The sequence below is a fragment of the Ammospiza caudacuta genome, chromosome 10 (assembly GCF_027887145.1).
Source record: "Ammospiza caudacuta isolate bAmmCau1 chromosome 10, bAmmCau1.pri, whole genome shotgun sequence".
In the NCBI taxonomy this organism is placed as follows: domain Eukaryota; kingdom Metazoa; phylum Chordata; class Aves; order Passeriformes; family Passerellidae; genus Ammospiza; species Ammospiza caudacuta.
The window spans coordinates 18,189,710-18,208,528 of NC_080602.1; the positions used below are offsets into that span (position 1 = coordinate 18,189,710).

At 41.1% G+C, this 18,819-nt stretch overlaps 1 protein-coding gene across 2 annotated transcripts; it reads right to left on the bottom strand.

Moving 5' to 3' along the window:
• Positions 1–367: 367 nt before the first annotated feature.
• On the bottom strand, positions 368–17,068 carry SLC30A4 (solute carrier family 30 member 4). Of its 2 annotated transcripts, XM_058811557.1 has the most exons (7): positions 16,599–17,064; positions 11,673–11,819; positions 6,601–6,754; positions 6,091–6,349; positions 5,697–5,802; positions 3,293–3,427; positions 368–2,669 (listed from the first exon to the last, which is right to left on the bottom strand). In XM_058811557.1, the coding sequence occupies exons 1-7, from the start codon at positions 16,987–16,989 to the stop codon at positions 2,515–2,517; spliced, it is 1,347 nt and encodes a 448-aa protein (XP_058667540.1). In that variant the 5' UTR covers positions 16,990–17,064; the 3' UTR covers positions 368–2,514. The 2 variants fall into 2 exon arrangements, with proteins under 2 accessions (XP_058667540.1, XP_058667541.1); XM_058811558.1 differs by lacking the exon at positions 11,673–11,819 and having other exon boundaries at positions 16,599–17,068.
• Between the last annotated feature and the right edge of the window lie 1,751 nt (positions 17,069–18,819).

The following is an 18,819-nucleotide window of genomic DNA, read 5'->3' on the forward strand; positions in this document are numbered from 1 at the left end:
TCTTTATTCTCATTTTGTCTTCTGTTGCCTTTTCTCTGAACTTCCAGTCTACAGACCTTGGTAGCAAGGGCCCCTCAAAGGTGAATGTAGGGTTTCAGGAATGTTTTGCAAGTTGCTTCATGATAATCCTTCACCATGCTTTGTCAGCTTACACTTTCTGAAGTGCAGTTATTGCATGTGAAATCACAAGTCTTAAGTTGTTCTGACTAAACACAGACTTAATTAATTCTATGTATAGCATCTGCAAACTGAGTTGAAGCTGAGTGTTCAGACATTTCAAAACACAGCTGCCCTAAGAATCAGATTGCTGTAAGAATTCAAAGATGATGAGAGAGAGAAATACAAATAAATATTTTATAAGACAATGTGAAGTTTAATAATCGATTTAATAAAACCCACAATAGAACAACACACCTTTTTTCTTCAATTAAACAAATGTATAGTAAATTATTAAAAAACTGCAAATACAATACATGTCTACTGTACTTCAACATCGAATTACATCAACTGTAAACCCCAATTTAATTAAAACCCATTTGAGCATTAGTATGTGCAAAATACCTGTTGTTTGTGGTTTTTGCCAGTAAGTTTGAAAGGATGGGATGCACATTTTTAATGAACTGTGATATGGCTTAATTGATGGTAGTGTTTGTATTGCAGCATTACCTTCCCAAGCACAGTGCTGCTTTTCAGCTGCACACACTCCCATGCTGTACACCAGTGTTCCTGTTCCTTGCCCAAACAGATACAATCTGGTGTTATGTGCACTCTGTCCAGATTCTCAATGTGCTGTCAGCTTTCATCAATAAAAATTAATCATGTGATCCCTACCTCCAGAAAGAGGACAAGAAGCAAAAATTGTTACCTCCAAATCAGCCTTATGAAAATGTGAAACCCTAGCGAGTTTCAAAACAGAAAATAGCTGAAGTATTCACAGCTGAATATCACAATAACCATAACTGGCAAAAGCTTTCCTTTTTGATCCACACAGAGAACTACTTTCCATGTCAGTGGAAGTTCTGCATAAGGTGAAAGTACAGAATAAACAAAAAATACTTGAAGCCAAGTTCTTGCCATCTTCTGAACTTTGTACATCATGTTCTTGCTGCTCTTAGCTTCTTGAATGCCATTGACGTCAGAAGCAGGTTAAATCTGGCCTTGTAGGTGAATGATAGCTTAGTGTAAAGATTTATTATCTTGGGTACATTCAGAATACAGGGGTTCCACAATGAGGCCAAACACTTCCACTTTGTGGACTCTGAGCTGCCCAGATGAATACACAGTCTTTCAGGTTGCCTCCTCTCTGTAAATACAAAAGGGCCTTTCTGCCACTGTAGGTTGTTATGATATTGTTGTCCAACACCTTCAGGTTACAGAGCTTGCTTGGATTTTGCTTTCTCCATAAGCTAAGTAGTGGGAAATGCTGTCACAGTGGCACTCCTGTCAGGATGCTGCCACACTGTGCTTAAAGATGAAAGGTCAGAGATTGTGATGGATGGAATTGTGCATGTCTAAAACTTCTGCTCCCCACTTTCCTGTTGGATGCACATATCTGTAGATTGCATTTGAGAGTATTTCCAAGTCAAATAGCACTTCTATCATTTGACTTTTCTTTTAAAACAAAACAATCATGGAAAAAATTATCAATTACAGGACATTTATTAATTACAATTAGAACGCATGCTAATCAACTGGCCTTTTAATGTGAATCAAATGATGGTTTAGACATTCAAGATTATTAATAATAAATTCCTCTTACAAGTCAAAACTTTATAAAATAAATAACCTGTTTCTAATGTATAAATCCTATTCTAAAACACATTAAAGATAACTGATCACTTAAAACACTTTGGGTCCAGTGTTGGGTCTCTAGATAAATACCAGAAGTCTGGGCAAGGATCTTCCTGTCTGGATCTCTGAATGCCCAGATTAAAGCTAACTTTCTGGTCTGGGTACAGTAAATTCTGTAATTTACAGTCTCTCCAAAGAGACAGTTTCCACAAGAATTCAACTTAATGTACATGTTAATAATTTGAGATACTGTGTGAAAATTATTATTGCAAAAATACTGAAGAATGAATTTGGGGATCATGATATATTGTGCAACCCTGGTATGATCAGCTTTAGAGACTTTTGACTGAAATACTGAATGCCTGATTCTCCTTTTGGAGTGCAGGTACTTTGTGGTACGTAATGTTTAAAGGACAATATTGGACTGTAATTTGTGAGGTATCTGCAGAGCCACGTTCCAGTTTGTAAACAATAATCCAAACCCAGCTTTGTCTCAAAACCATAATAAATTGAATAGACCAGTACAACGGAGAGAGTGAAATAAATGTTCTATAGGGCAACCACTGCACTTTTTGCAGCACCGGTTCTCCCTGCTGCATGTCCCATGGTACAAATCCACATATTAATGGTTACTATTGGATAATTTTCATTTTGCATTTATTGCTCTCAGTCTTTGACTACACAAGGTAAAGAATAAGGCAGCAGTTCCCAAAACATATGAAATTAGGCACTGGAACTCTGACAATTCGCACAGGTTTTGCTCATTTCCTGTTTGTAGCTCTGAAGCTGGACAGAGCACTTGTACATTCCGAACGTGTTCAGCAGCAGCTGCCGGGCCTTGGACTGAACGTCCTCCCATTTAGATGAACTACCAGGAACTGCAAAATTAAGAAAAGAATTAATAAATTCACTCCTTGAGAAACCTGAGCAATGCAAATGTTCTCAAACTTATCACAGTGCCACCGTTGAGAATAATTTTTGCTCACACTTTATTAATTTAATATTGTTCTTGTGGTCACTGTGTACTCTCTCTTCATTTTACTCCTCTCTTGATAGAACTCTGTGTGTATTTGATACTATCCCCCCAAAAACCTGAGCTTTCCTACTCAGAACTAATATTCATAGTATAGTTGGATGTCTGAATCAGCACACATTTTGGGCAAAACATTTATTTTTCATGTGTTGATTGTTCCACATTAGAACTTCACCCTTTCTTTCCCTAAACATGTAAGAAAATTTCTGAGGAGAAATTTTTTTGTTGTTTTTTTTTCCCTGCTTTGGACGTTTTGGTATAAAAAATTTTATTTGCACAGTTCTCATTTACACTACGTCTTTCTTGGCCAAGGTATTCTATTCCTTGCTGTACAAAACCAGAGTTAGCAGATTTTCCTTCCCCAGAATGGTATTTTTTGGTTCAATTTAAATAACAATATGAAGAGGAAGTGGTGGGGTTTTTCCTAAACTTGGATTTAATTTAGAATTATGCTATCCAGCAGCTTACCTAGTTGCAAGTGGACTATGGCAGTTGTTTTCCCTGCAGTGAGAGACCAAACATTTAAATCTTCTATAGAATAAACATCCTCAATTTTCATCAAGTCTTCCTTGATGCGATCCACATTTAAGTGCCTTGGAACTCCTGTGATATCAAACATGAGATAAAATTAATTCTGTCTTCTGCAGAGTCTCAGTAGCCTTTAAAATGTTACAACAGATCTCAATGTCAAAGAAATTAGAATTTGTGCTGTTGGAGGTGATTAGTAACTTCCATGTTATCAACAGAAAACGATATGGAAATGGGCCAGTGAAGTCTGGTATGGATACAGAAGTTGTACAGGAATTGCAGAGCTGTCTCAGTGGAATCTGTCCTGTCCAGAATCCACACTCTGGCAACAGCAGCATTAGATATCATTTACAATGATGTACTTTTGTTGACAACTTCACTGCACTTCTAACCCTTAGTAACAGCTTAGGCTGGACTCCAGGATCAAAATCTGTTAAAAAAAAAAAAAAAAGAAAAGCTAGGACCTGTCTCCTGAAACTGCATTTCAGGTACCTGGGATCCTGTTCACAGGCTGCAGTAATCCATGTGCAGTGGTCAACACATAGGACTGTGTTTTACAGAGTGTCCTCTCTGCAAATCAGAGATCAAGTCCTTTTGGTATTTTCAGCAGCACATCTCTAACTTACCACCACATCCTTTTTCTGTACAAAGGGCAAAATCAAAATTTTAGATTATCAACTTGGGTCAAAAACTAATGCAAGTACTGAAAAAACTCTTTTTGAGTAGTTTTGATGCTACAGCAGCTTTTACTGCTTATCTTCTAGATTTATGGAGTTTATGTATACTGAGAGGAGTTCAGCAACTTGCTTCTCAGATTTCTTCAGACTTTTTGCATAACTTCTCTGAACCTGGTGCCTTACTGTCTCTTAAATTACATTATTTCCAGTACTGTCTCTTTTGAAAGTTCAGTGTCTAGGACTGCCTCACATGAAACAAAATTTTCCTTCTAATGGAGACCATCAAAAATGATTTAGCTGATAAATAACTAGCTAACTGTCTGGTATTTGTACAGCTTTCTTTTTCCCAAGAAAAATGGACTTAAATTCTCGTATCTACATCATACTTGTGATGGGCTTCCATTCTGCCTTATAAATCTATATTAAAAGCTAGAATCTCATTGCTTGTGTTGGACAGCTATTTAATTTTTTAATTTTGCATTCTTAGTATAATGAGGAAATGGAAGTTAATACCAAAAGTTGATACAACTTCAAGGGCCTTGGTGTTGCAGCAGCAGTTTCCAGTATAAATGCAAGTCCATTCTCTGGTGATTCTGAATTTGAATTGGAAAAGTTTCCTAGCATGCATAAAGCCCACATACCATCACTTTCAATGACTTAATTAATATGGAGACTTTTATGACAACTGGGATACCTATGCAAACAGCTACAACACAAAATATCTGGAATCTGATACTTCATCAATTTGTCTTATCAGTTTTCTTCAGCTAAATCTGTTGCCTTGGAGCTAATTGAAGATTCTGCAAATTTCATCATTTTTGCCTTCTCAGTAGACTTCTACTTTGTTAGATTTTTTTAAAATCTTATGTGACAGCAAAAGCACTTAACTGAAGATTCTGAGGTTTCTGATTTAAACTTGTTACATAATAAAAGTCGATGGTAATTCATGAGACAGTTAGGAATGTGCAGTTAAAACCTAGGATTTTTCTCCCAGCCCTAATATCTTCATTTTATAAAGTAATAGTACTAGATCAAGCAGTAATAGTTGCCATGTAAGCTGCGATAAAGCAAAGGATGCTGCTGACATGTTTCCCTCTATGTCACACAAGATAAGATCCTTCAGCCCATGTTCAGCTTTTTCTTCTCTTTTTTTTTCTGCATTTTACATCACTCTTAACTTGCAGCTTCCCCTATGGGAAGAGCAGATACACACAAGTAATACAAAGGCACTTGTGGGAAAAGGGAAGACAGGACTGGCATGAACCACATGTCCAGCTATTTGCCTGTGCTTGGTGCCTCCTTTTACCTGCATGCACATTCAGTTTGACTGTACAAGTAATAGAAGTGAGAGTGTAGAACTGAGTCTGGGCAAATGTTCACTTGATTCAGCTGAGAGTCACTGCAGACACACTAGAAAGTTCTGTACATTTCACATCTGCATCTCCTGATGGTAAAGAGTGTGCAGATACAGGACTTGTGTTGTTCTGGCCACAGTGAAAGATACCTAAAAACTGCTGCAATTTAGAGGAGCCATAAAGAACCACCAGACTAAAGCAGCACCAAGACAGACAGGTCTCCAGGTACAATCCACATAGAGATGGGGATTATGATGTCTAGAAATCTGGTATTTTCCATGTAAAGCACTGCAGATTGGGCACAGATCTTACCTTCCAGAATAATAACTCCCGTGTCACACAGAATTCGAACTGTTGTAAAAACCACCAGTATGGAAAACACATATGTACATATGGGATCAGCAATCTTGTATTCTGGCTGCAAAAGGGAAATTTCACAATGTCAAAGGATGTATGAAAACAAGATCACTTACAAAAATGTGACTCAGAAGACACAGTTACTTCTGGCTCCAAGTTTCCACGTTTGAATAGTTACAATATATATAGTAGAGACAGTCTTGCTTAATTTGCATGATGTACGAAGCTTATCATAAAATATCACTAAAAAGCTATTTTTAATAACTTATAAAAACAGGTCCCTTTTGACTTTAACCACCAGAGTGAACCGCCAAGATTCCCCGTGCCTCCAGGAGAGGCCTTTCCTTACCTTAAAGCGGATGATGTAGGCAGCTACAAGCACCCCAATGCTCTGCACCAGGTCCCCCAGGGCGTGCACAAAGGCTGCTCTCACTGCCAGGCTGCTGTGCCCGTGGCTGCTGTGCCCGTGGCTGCTGTGCCCGTGGCTGCTGTGCCCGTGGCTGCTGCCCTGGGCTGCGCTCGGAGAGCTCGGCTGAGGTACGTGAGAGTGAGCGTGGGAATGGGAGTGGGAGTGAAGGTGGCCAGATTGATTCAGCAAAAACCCCATTCTGAAAGGGAAAGGAGAGAAATGCTTCAAGAAACAGGCTTTAGGGTTTTTTGGGTGGGGAGGGTTTGTTAGGGTATTTTCATTTTAAACCAAATAATTGAAAAATAATACCTGGTGTAATTTCTTGTCTTATTTGGGAAAATTAAGAGGTCCAGCAAAATTACATCCCATGACAAAGTTACAGGCCATGACTGAATTAGCAGCTTATTGAGAATACATTAATGAGTGTTAATGGAGAGAGAGAGATCTTACATTAAGTTAACTGCAACACCGACGGCTGCTGTGATGAGCATGATATCACCATTTATTTCATAGTCCATATGGATTGTTCTCTGAACAGCCTCATACAACAGGAATGCCATAAGGATATAGACCAGCAGTACACTAATGATGGCTGACAGTACTTCTGCAAGCAGAAAGGAAAAACCATTATAAAAATGTGCCTCAGATCCATTTCTATTTCCAAATTAGAATGTGGACAGGGCCTCGTTTTAACTATTTTATCCATAAACAAACAAGTTGTGTGATAAATAAAACTTGTAAAATAGGATTAACCAACTGAGTTTCTTCTAATAAACTCCTTCACATGTCCCTGTCATCAGTATATACCTCAAATTACGTTTTCCCTGCTAACTTCTGCACAGGTAATGATCCTGACTTCTTCAGATACCCAGAACATTTGCCTGAGAATTCACAGGCAAAGGCCTTGTCCAGGGATGAGGAGGACAGGTGATCTCAAACATTACCAGCCTACCCACAAATAAGGGAAACCTTGATTTTAAGTGTCCAGTGTATTAAGCTGGGTTTATAAATTATTTTTATATATCCTTTTTTTTTTTAGTTAGGATGGAGAAGAAATGACAAAAAGTTAAAGAAATCAAACAGTATAAATTTGTCACACACTATACTCTTAAGCTCCTTGACATATGTGTTCATAAGTGTTATCTGAGGCAAATTTCAGTTACAAAGGCTTGCTTAGTGTAAGTTTCTGTATTGCTGTGATATGCTGTTCTAACATTATCTAGTATTTACCAAATACTATTATTTAACAAAAAGCATCAGGACTATTATTTTGGCATAAGAATTTTATCTGATCAGCAGGGACTTTCAAAAGGAAACACATATCTAAATAAAGATAAAAATTGCAAAACTAATAAAAACTAGTATTTCATTGTTCTGTGCTTTCTGCTGCCATTTACATCTGTCGAACGTGGTTACAGTTCTCTGTGAGATTCCTGCTGTTCAGATGGGAGTTAACAGGGCTAAATATTTTATAGGTTGGGACTTTTGTGCTGCCTCATTCCCCACTCATGAAATTGTGCTGGTAATAGTACACAAACCTGAGAAGGATGAGTCCACACTACAGTTTTAAGGTCCTACTATAAAGAAAATAGGTATTTCCAAATGGGCCACTAGATTGCTTTTATCATGAATGTACTTTTATCCTCCAGCTTCATATTCTGAAAACTATCGCCTGCAGCAGCTGAAACTTTAAAAAAAGGCAACACAGCTGGCAGAGAAAACATTAGTTAAAGACTGTCTCAGTTATAATCAAGTTAATACAGGGCTTTACAAAAAGCCCTGGGAAAGCCTTAATGCTTGCTCCATTGTATTGCATATAAATCTGCAGCCATGCCTGAGTAATCTGTAATCATTATGCATAATGCTCATTACTGTCACTTGCCAGATGGATCACTGGGATCTCAGCCTTCCTCTGTGAACTCAAAGATCAGAGGTGGAATTAATTTACTTGGAATTGTAATGGTTGTTCTTCCCCCTAGTTTCACACATGTTGTCCTGATTTATTCCCCAGTAAGGGCAAAATTCTGCCCTTGGCTGTACCATAGTTCTAAGAATACTCATCTGAGAATTGTCTCTCTTCTTCCTCTGCTTTCAATCTGTCAGCCTGAAGTACAACTTGGGTTACTGCAGATGTCTTCTCTAACACAGAAGTGTTTTAATTTTATTTATTATTACAGTTCTATCAGCATTTTAATGTCACCAAAATCAGTTGATCCATGCACTGAATTATTAATATCATTATGGGAGAAGAAACTCACACCAACACATTCAGCTGCTGGGTAGTGTGTCAGTGCCTGGATGAGGAACAGCACTACCAGGCAGTAACAAGGCTCTGAAAGTCAACTGTCATAATCTGAGATGATTTCAGAGCAACTTGAAAATCCTGGAAATAGCCACAGAAATGGAAATTATCTTTACAAAGCTGGCAGATTATTCAGGGCAACAGTCCTAAAAATACACAATACATTGCTTAGAAGGTTTTCCAGAATGTTTTAAAAACTTGTGAAGCCATAGCACATTAGCATTTACCAGAGAAATAATATAGTGTGCTTTTACAATCTAAACCCATATTTTCTGCATTGGAAACCAGTGTTTTCCTTGCAGTTTCTTCCAGAGTCACTGTCATGTCAGCATTGTAGATTTGTGCTGAGATCTTTCCCTTCTTGTGAAATGAACTGTGCACAGTCTCAGTGGACTGGCTGATTCTGTCATTACTAACATTGTCTCTGCAGCAATGGACGAATGCCAGGTTCCATATCTGTGCTTAAATCTGCTCAGTGTCTTGCTGAAAAGGAGGTATGGGGAAACTGAACTATTTTTGGCTTCAAGAATTTAATTCTTCTTTAACATGACTACAGTTTCCATTATTTTGTCTTCACTTTTCTAACCTATTCCTGAATCTGTCAGCTTCCTTTTCACAAATGAAAATGGAATAAAACTGAAGATGGAACTTATATATTATGTATTCAAACAGAATTCAAATAAATGAGAATTAGTGCTCACTTCCTTCTGGAATTTGACTAGACAACTAACAGGTCTGTTGCTTTTACAAAGTGAATATTAAGGGAATAATTGAAAATTCATCACTCTGCAAACAAAAATAATAACAATGAACAATATATTTGTTCATTAGAATGTTTTCATGACTACTGAATGGATGGATTATCTTAAAACTTAATGCAGAGCAGGTCAGTGATGACACAGTTCTTGCACATATTCCCAGCTTTAAAGAAATAAACCACATATTCTTCTGTGACAGATACCCAATCTGTACCCTACTTCTAACATCCTGACATGTTTTAACATCTCTCTTGTGAAGTTTAAACTATTGTTGAACTGATATTATTTGCTGACAAGCTTCTTACACATAGGTTACTTGGAAAAATGTGTTACAACAAGGATATACCCTAGAAACTGCTTTGTTCCATTGCCAGCACTCACTGATGTGTGAAACTGGGCCCTCAGGCCACAGCATTCAGACTGGGTGCCTAAAATCAGGCAAATAAATTTCACAAGTGTGATTTTTAAAAATACTGTATTTTGAATTTTGAACCATCAGATCTTCTGTACTTTGGGGGTCCCTGGCAAAGCCTTGACTCACTTCCTCTTCCTTCCAGCACAGAAACTCCTTCCCAGCCTCAGGCTCTCCTGCTGCTCATCCAGAGAGCTGCACTGCTGCTGCTCATGCAGGATGGCTGAAGTGGAAAGGAACCCCTGGAACCTGTGCAGTCCTGCTCAAAGGAGGGTCAGCCACAGCAGCTTGCTCAGGGCTGCTTCCAGGTGGGTTTCATCTATTTCCACTCCACAACCTGTTCTAATCTTTGACCACCTGCTGGCACTGGGAGCAGAAAAGGAGGAGCAATTGCTGCAGAACTGAGAGGCTGCTCCCTGTAGCTGCTCTTAGAGAGAAGAGCAGTACAGATTAATTTTATGGGCCACATCTGGCCCATGAACCACCACTGGATCAGTCTGGCTAGTTCATGACTAGTATTTTTCCTGGCAGTAAACTGGAAAGAAAAAAAACATACAGAAAATGAGGTGGCAGGAATGCTCAGGGATTTCTTCTTTCACATTAATTGAAAAGTCAGCAAAAATTTACAGAACTGAGAATATTTTAATGGTTAAGTAAGGTCCTATTATTTTTTTTAAGATAAACCCCTGTTTTCAGCTAGGCAGATTCAAGGTATTTGCTATTTGATTTTAGAAAAGTTACAAAGACATGTAAACTACCCAAATTATTTTGAAATAGGGTTAAAGTATGTATAAATGCTAACATCCTTCTGGAGAGTATGAGCAAATGCCAGGGGCATACCTGCAAGGTCAGGTTTCAGCATCAGAGGAGCTCCTATCACAAAATTAAAACTTCATGAAAGAAAAGTTTGTAATGGGAAATGCTGGCATTGCTAATGCTTTCTTGCTAGAGCCCCAAAGAGCTTAGCTAGTGTACAGAGTTATGCATTCATGCACTAGTGACTAACTGATGACAAATGACAAGGAGTGATGGAGTTGTTGAATTCTACTGCTGTTCTAGCAGCCAAAATAAGAATTGCAAATATTGACTACACAAGAATGAAATTCCTTGAAAAATGTATGCTATAGAGTGTTATAGAAAACAGGTAGAAAACTGGGACACTAGAAATTATCTATTTAATGAAAAAGATACTTTGAAGTTTTTGCTAAAATGTCTACAGACCTGCAGCTGGGTATTATATCCAGTTAGCAAAAACTGAAAACACCCTTTATCATCATTACATTTCCAAACATGAAGTAATAAATCCTGAAAATATTCTTCCAAGGGTTAGTCCATAATTCTGTTTAATACTTCTTTTTAGAGACACCTAAACTGAACAGAGGTTAAGTAACTTGCTGTATTTTGCAAACGATGGGGCATTTTGACCTCAGCTTTCTGTGGTTTGGGGAATGCAAGAGGAGTCCTGATTTATATGAGCTTTGGCAGGGCAGAGCTCTCTAATAATATGTTCTACATAACTTCTTAGCTGTGGATTAAAATGTAATTTTTCACATTGAATAGGACCATTTTCCGGTATCACAATTCTGCTGAAGTCAAAAGATTTTTTAACTCTTGGGCACTGGCAATAATCTGTTGTGAACAACCACGGGCTGACATGCACAGCTCCTGCACCATCAATGTCACCATGAATTCAATTCCCCGACCTTCCTCTTCAAGAAGGAAGATGAATCAAGCATTCAGAATTCAACTCAATCTGCTAAGTGCCAGTCCCACAGAAATGGAGGGACTTGCCCTGCTCCCAGTGAATGAAATTCTGCCATCAAACTTTTGGCTGAGTTTGGTTTTTTGGTTTTTTTAATCTATTCACTTGTAGCAATACAACCTAAGCAGTGCATCCCCAATGGCCAGTGACAGGACATTGAGAGTCAGTTAAAGCAACTCTTAGGCTTGTTGCTACTTTCTTTCTAGCTACCTGTTCTTCTAGAATTAGGTGCTCTTTACAGTCCTTGCTTCAAATACTCTTTACCAGCAGAATCTGATAGCTACATACCTAAGCGATGAAATCCAAAAGTGAATCTCTTTGTTGGAGATTTTGCAGACAGCCAGAGAGCGAGGAGGGTCAAAATAATACCACTAAGGTCAGTGAGCATGTGAAGTGCATCTGTCATAATTGCTAGACTGTTAGCAACATAGCCACCTGAAAACATAACAGGAAAAGTCAGGACATAAGACATTTTTAATTATTTTACACAATATCCTCTTGCACAGCTTACAGTTATTTCTTTTCAGAATAGTATATGAGAGCCCTTCTTATACCCACTAAACATGGAGGGGTGTTTGCCATTACAAGCAAAATGCCATGCTGTAATTTAAAGCTACCATAGTTAAAAGTGCAGTCAAGTGTGCTTTCTATTAAGAGTAACATAAAAAGGATTCACTCCTGTTTTCCTAACAGAGACTACTTGCATCATAATGTTTGCAAGATCAGGTCCAAAACAGTTTTGTATCTTTCCTCTTCATATTACTGCACATGTGTTTAATCAACTGATTCTTTTGTTAAACTACATCTGTTAAACACTCTGACATAACAGAACGGGAATAGAACTCCATAGATTCGATGACCATGAAATTTACCCTGTCACCTTTTTATTTTCATTACTTTATCATTTAGCGTTAATTATTCCCCATCCTGGCAGAAGTGTGGGAGTTCTTGCAATATCTATTGCAGACAATGACTTTCACTTGTACAGCATTTTTCTTTGTTATTGATTACCATAATTTTTCTTGTAATAATGAGCTGCATTGAGACAAATAACCTGAGATCAAAGGTTAATATCTTTGTTCCAATTCACTTGCTAGAGCTGCTGCTGGATGAGTGAGAGATTTAAACAATGCACCTCTCACCTAAGTATCCCTTATACAGAGGGGAATCAAGGACAGGCTGTGTTGTCTCCCATATGCTTGAAGGTAAGCCCATTATCTCAGAAAAGATCAAATCTTCAGTGTCAGCTCAGCTAATATTTGGTTTCTCTTTTTACCTTGAGATTGTCATGCAGCCTGTAAATTGTACTGAGCAAAGTGTGCATCTGGTGTGCCATTTGGCAGGCTTCAGGCTCCAACTAACATTTCAAATAAAGAAATCTTCATATACAATTAAAATTGTCTTAGTGAAGAGGCTGACCAGAGGAAATAGCAAAGGGGAATTCACAACTGGCTGATGGCTTTTAAGACTGGTCATAAAACCTTTGTGTGTGTGTGGCTGTGGGTGTTCTTATGTACACACCTGCAGAGAGAGCTACTCTCTCCTCCCAGCCAAACACAGAGCACAGCTGCCCTGCAGTACTGTTTGTGCTGTGGCCACCTATCAAATGCACTACATTTCACACAGCTCCTTTCCTCCAGCCCCTTTCTTCCATTGTTCAGAAGTTTCTATGTCAAATTCTTCTGAGGCTGAAATTCTCCAAAAGGCCATCGCAGCTCAAAAACAATGACTTTTTAAGATTTAGCAATTCAGCAGCTTTTTGAGTAAAATGAGTTATGCCTTTCCTTTCTGAATTAATTTGTGTTCTCTCATAACTTAAAAAAAATATTTAGAAAGTGCAACTCAACCTCTTTTATAGTCAACAAAGAAACAATAATTTATATGTAAGGACATTTAGTTCAGCACTTAACATATGTCATTATTTACAGTATATATGTTAATTCTTATGTATTATTTTGAGCATCACTTCATCCAAGATGAGTTAATTCCACTTCAGCTAGCCTCCCACTTTTAAAGATTTTCAAAACAAAAGTATGAGGAAGGAATTCAGATACTGAAGCTAAACATAATGCAGCATGTGGATTAAGAAAACATAATTGCCATTTAGAAAATCCTGAAATCAAAGGTTCTCTGTTTCTAAAGGTATCAGTTCATCACGTGGTTAAAGGTATTGCCTAGGGGCTGTTTAGATACAATTGGAAAAAAATACCTCTGTAACCTTTACAAATAGCTTGATGGCTCACCACTGTTTTCAGTGACCCATGAAGGACAGCAGTTCTCCTCATGGATGATCAATTAGAAATCTCTAAACAGAGCTGAAAACATCAAAACCCTGTGAGAAAAGCTAATTAGGACTTGCAATATGTTTTTCATTTCTTGATGCACAATGGTTTCCCCAAAGTGTAAATTGTTATCTAACTGGTCATCAAATGAAGCAGCAAACACTGAGATAGGCTGAAGTAATGAGTTTGGAGAGAATATGCCAATCAAGATCTCACAAAAAAAGCTGCTGAAACAAGATTTCCTTCATCTTGACATTGGTAACAGACACCATAAAGATTTTTACTGAAAAATGTAATTGTCTGATAGAATCTTCTGCCTTTCATTTAGAAACTCAAATCCGTCAAAGATCATAGAAAGAAGTCAGTTAAAATACCCTACACGATCAGAGTTTCCCAAATACCTGAGCTTCAGATCAATTAATAAAATTTGGAAATTTCAAACCAACCAAAGACAACACAGTACAGGGCTGGAGTGAAATAAATTAAATAGGTGGGACACTGAGCCAGGACTTGGGGGCTGTATCTCTAATTACTCTTCTGCTCATTATTACTCGCCCTGTGACAAGTCATTCAGGTCAAGATCCACAGAATTACAGAGATATCCAAACCCTCTATTTATTCTCTGTGGAAGATGGATGCCTGAATATTTGATGGGTCTGAACTTCAGTGCTCTGATTCTGTGTCCAAAGAACAAAATATGGCTGGGAACAGCACACCCAGAGCTGAGGAGGACGAGTCCACTGCACAGCACTAACACTCTGTGCAGACAAATCCAGCCTGCCCAAGCCCTCTGAGGGAAGAACAAAGATGATGTGACAGTGATCAGAGTATTTTTACTCTCAACATCTATTATTTCTAGAGCTCTCCCTGCACTAGCTATGGAGAGGTCTCCAACAGCATGAATTGGATCCACAGCCCCAAACAGAAACACTCCCAGTGACCTGAGCATCAACCTGCCAACAGCTCAGACATTATTCAGTATGAGGCCCTTCAGATAAACTAAATTCAGTGTACATCAGAACTCTGACACAATCAACTAACATCACTCTCATGTTAAAGGATGTCTAAGCCTAAAATACAACACTATTGCTTATCAAATTTACCTGAGTTCATGCTGAACCAAAATCTCATCCAGAGGAAAAACATGGAGCCAGGGGGCAAATGGAGGCATTCAGCCAAATCCCCACAGGTTTGACACATACTGCCTTAGCCATAATAAGCTGATGTATTGTGGCCTGTTATTAATGACCAGCCACACACTGAGACATGCTGAAAGGCAAAGCCACTTTTTTCCATTAACCCACATTCCTGAAATAAGGCCCCAAATAAAACTGCTGCAGACACAGGCAATATTATGGTCTCTCTCTGAAAAATGGAAAATCTGTTGTAGGGTTTTTTTCCCCCTACATCTGTGGGACAAACTGCAATAGCTGTCCTCTAGTAATTATTTTGTTCCCTATCCATCTTGCACAAGTTTGTCTTAAGAACACGATTCACAGTTGTCCTAGCAAAAGCATCCAAGAGCATGAGCTCACTTCACACAAGTACTCAATTGACTCAATTTGCAGAAGTCAGGAGGAGGATGTAGATCCCATGCTGCTGTTCTTCACTTCCAGAAAGTTTTTATGATTTGATTTTGTGTGTGTGCTTGAATTATGGCAAGTAATTAATCTGATTAGCTCTGATTCAGACTTGAATGTTGAAATTTAAGACATTTAAAAGCAATTAATTGCTATGGAGAGACCTGGCTCAACATACATATCAAGGTACTGGCACTGAGCAGTGTTCCTCACAACTCCAAATCAGGGGACAATGGATGAGAACATTAAAGCATTTTTCAGGAGGCTGATTCACACCCAACAGACACTTGCACTGCATGGCTGTATCCAAAACACAGATAGCAACAGGACACAGTAAGTGAACAGAGATTAACAGATAAATACTGAACTTTGTAAAAATGATAAGGCAAAGGCATTTTAAATCTTAAAAGGCATAATATTTAACAGCTAATCCATGCATCTCAAGGACACTCATACTTTATTTCAAGTCTATGCTGCTATAGCCTATTTGATAAAGCATAGTTGTATAATGTTGGTGTATAATGCACAGGTTCTCCTCATCCTTCATCCTACACAGCGTAGCCATTGGGAGGGAGCAATAAAAGCTGAACTTGAGAAATGGGTTAATTCTTCAACAATCAGGTGTTTATATTGGGAACTAATTTTCAGGTAAAACCCCGCTATACTTCTGCAAGTACTAACAAAAACCACAACTAATTTCATGCAACTACTTGGTATTCCTATATGTTGTAGCAGGAAGCATTAAAGTAATAGTCACTTTAAATGACTGTGCTCATATGATTTATGTCTGGATGGAGCACATGCTAGTCCAGAGCACAGCAGGACATCAAGAAGTTCTCAAGGGAGTGATGTCTCCACTGGATTGCTGTTGACAGCTCAGAACTTGTCTTTTTAGTTCTAAGTAATAGTGTGTGTTGCTGTATCTGGATAAAGATAAATACCCCCAAGTATTACTTCCATTATTATGGTAAATGTCACATTTAAAACTGTATTTTCCTCTTCTTCTCTTGCTGCAAGCACAGCAAGATTTTATGGCCGTTGATTTAAAAATATTGTGATTGAAATTGTTCATGCCACTTCTCCTTTGTTAAAAACAACTTTAAAACTTACAAGAAGAAATAAAATCCATTAGACAAAGAAAAATTTGTATATCTTATGCCACTCCGGGGAATTGATAAGAGATTCGGGTAAGGAAAGTTGCAAATTCTTTCAAGGAAAATACAGACGGACTTAATTCCCTCTCACTTCTGCACGTGCAGCTCATCTCTGTGGTCTCTCTAAAGGACTGATGGTTCAAGGCCAAGGCCAGAGCAGCCTAACGAGCTGTGAGGCACCGCAGGCCCCCGACTCACCTATGAGCTCCCCCGTCATGAAGAGGAGGTAGAGGAGGGCAGCGAGCGTCAGCCGCTTCTTCACCTTCCTCTGCTTGGAGCGCTCCCGCCGGCTGCTGCAGCCGCTGCAGGGGTCCGGCCGGCCGGCCCGGGCGCTGCGCAGGGCGATGTCCCGCTCCAGCAGGGACTCGTCGTCGGACGGCAGCCCCGGGGACGCCCCGTTCACCGGCGTCTCCGGGGCCGCCTCCGACCCGTCGTCCGCCACCACCACACGCAGCTTGTTAAACCTGGGGAAGTCCTCATCCCCCACCTCGTCCGAGAAGTCAAAGGCACTGGAGTCGTTCAGGAACAGAGGGTCCTCGCTCTTCCCTAGCAGGGACTTGATGCTCGCCCAGAGCCCGGCCCCAGCCATAGCGGCGGCGCTCGGGGGCCTCGCCGGGCGCGGCCGACTCGCCGCGGGCGGCTCCGCTGGCGCAGCTGTGCCCTCGCAGGCGGCGCCCCGACCGCTCGTCGTCCCGTCAGGGCATGTCCCCTACATCGCCCCGCCGGGCCCCGCGCAGGTCGGACGGAAAGGGGCGCGGGGCTCCGCCGCGGAGCGCCCCGGCACCGCCGGCCCGCAGCGCCGCCTCCGCGCCGGGCACCGCGCCGCGAGGCGCTGTCACCGCCCGAGCCCCGGTCACCCCGCGCAGCGCTCAGCCGGCGCGGCCCCGGTCACGCCGCGGCCGGGCAGGCGGCGCCCGGCGCGGGGCCGCCTCCCTGCCGGCGCAGGGGGAGCGCCGCCGCCGCCATGCGCGTCACATCCCTCCGCTCCGCGCTCCGCCGCGGCCGGGCAGCGCGCCGCCCTCGCAATCCCTGCGCGCTCCCGGGGCCGCCCCGCGTGCGGCGGCGGCCGCAGTTGGTGGGAGTCGCGTCCCCTGCGCGCCCGCGGACCCCGCCGGCACCGCGCCTGCGCCGCCCGCGCGGGACGGCCGCGGGTTCGAGTCCCGCCGCCGCCGCCCCGCCGCGCCCGCGCTGCCCGCGGAGCGGGGGGACGGCGCTGCGGGGCTCGGGGGGCGCAGGGGCCCGCCCGGAGCGGCGGCGGCACCCGCGCGTCCCTCGGGGTGGCCTGAGGGGCTGTTCCCGTCCCTCTGTGCCTTTGTGTTCAGCGGGTAAATGCCATGCGACGTAGAGGCTCAGAACTGCCAAAGCCATACAATGCAGGTATGGTGGTCCCTGATAGGCAGGAAGCTGTGTTCAGTACGCTGGAAGCCTGAACTGCATAGTTCCGTGCTCTGGCTTCAGATTTTGAACGGCAGAAGTTTGCATTGTATTGCTTTTGTCTTTCTCTTCTGTCACGGCACAGCTCTTTACATTGTTTTAGTAACTCTGTTAAGGTACAGTTGTAGGAAGTTTCAGATGCCTTTCTGCACATTCCTTAAAGGATGTAAGGAGAAACAAACCTCAGAGACCCTGCTGATGTATAATTCCTTTCATAGCTGTGCTCTAACACAATAGCAATTAGCTTCTTGCCTTTATTAATTTTTCTGAGAGGTTTTTCCTGCTCCTCATAGTCTGAGTATTTAAAATTTTCTTCTGAGTTTCAGCCTACACGTGTTCTGCATCAGTTTATACCTATAGCCAAATTCCATTACTGTCTTCAGTCAGTTTGCTAAGCCATAAACGTTTCTGGGAAATCATGCCTGTCAGAGAGAAAGTACATATCTTGCTTTGTTACTGGGTTGTAGGAAGTTACCAAGGGAAGACTTTAGGGCTGTACAGAAGTGCAGGATTTTGGAGAAGGGCACTCCTTTCCTGGCTAAAGGCTGATAGCAGATTCTGGTAGGCATCAGGGTAGTGCTGCAGGACAGGGAGTGAGCCCCTTCTTGGAACTGGCCCTGTGGGAAGGGAGTCCTGTGTGGTAAACTGGCCTTGGGTGGAGGTTGCTTATTGTTGTTCTCTTAATGATGTCCAAAAATAGACAAGTATGACGCTTTATCTGAGCTCCCTTGGCACTTTACAACGTGGCTGTTTTCCTGAGCATGAATCTCAGGTTATTTTTCAAGTGGCTAAAGTGCCATCTCCCGCCCTTTAACCCACCTCATGATTCCCCAGCATTGTCACCAGCACAGTTGTTCAGGGGCCAGACAACACACTGAGTCCCTGAAATGGGTCAGAATTAAACAGTGCATATTGGGAGGGTTTTGGATATATTTGTATGTGTAACTGAGACTGCTTACATGATCTCAGCTTGCACAGACATCCA

Excerpts from the sequence above, each read along its gene's own strand:
- SLC30A4 (XM_058811557.1), bottom strand. The coding sequence starts at position 16,989 with ATGGCTGGGGCCGGGCTCTGGGCGAGCATCAAGTCCCTGCTAGGGAAG. Across the intron at positions 6,755-11,672 it reads TTTTGGATTTCATCGCTTAG|AAGTACTGTCAGCCATCATT; the intron begins GTATGTAGCTAT and ends TTCTGCTTGCAG. Across the intron at positions 5,803-6,090 it reads CCTACATCATCCGCTTTAAG|CCAGAATACAAGATTGCTGA; the intron begins GTAAGGAAAGGC and ends TCCCTTTTGCAG.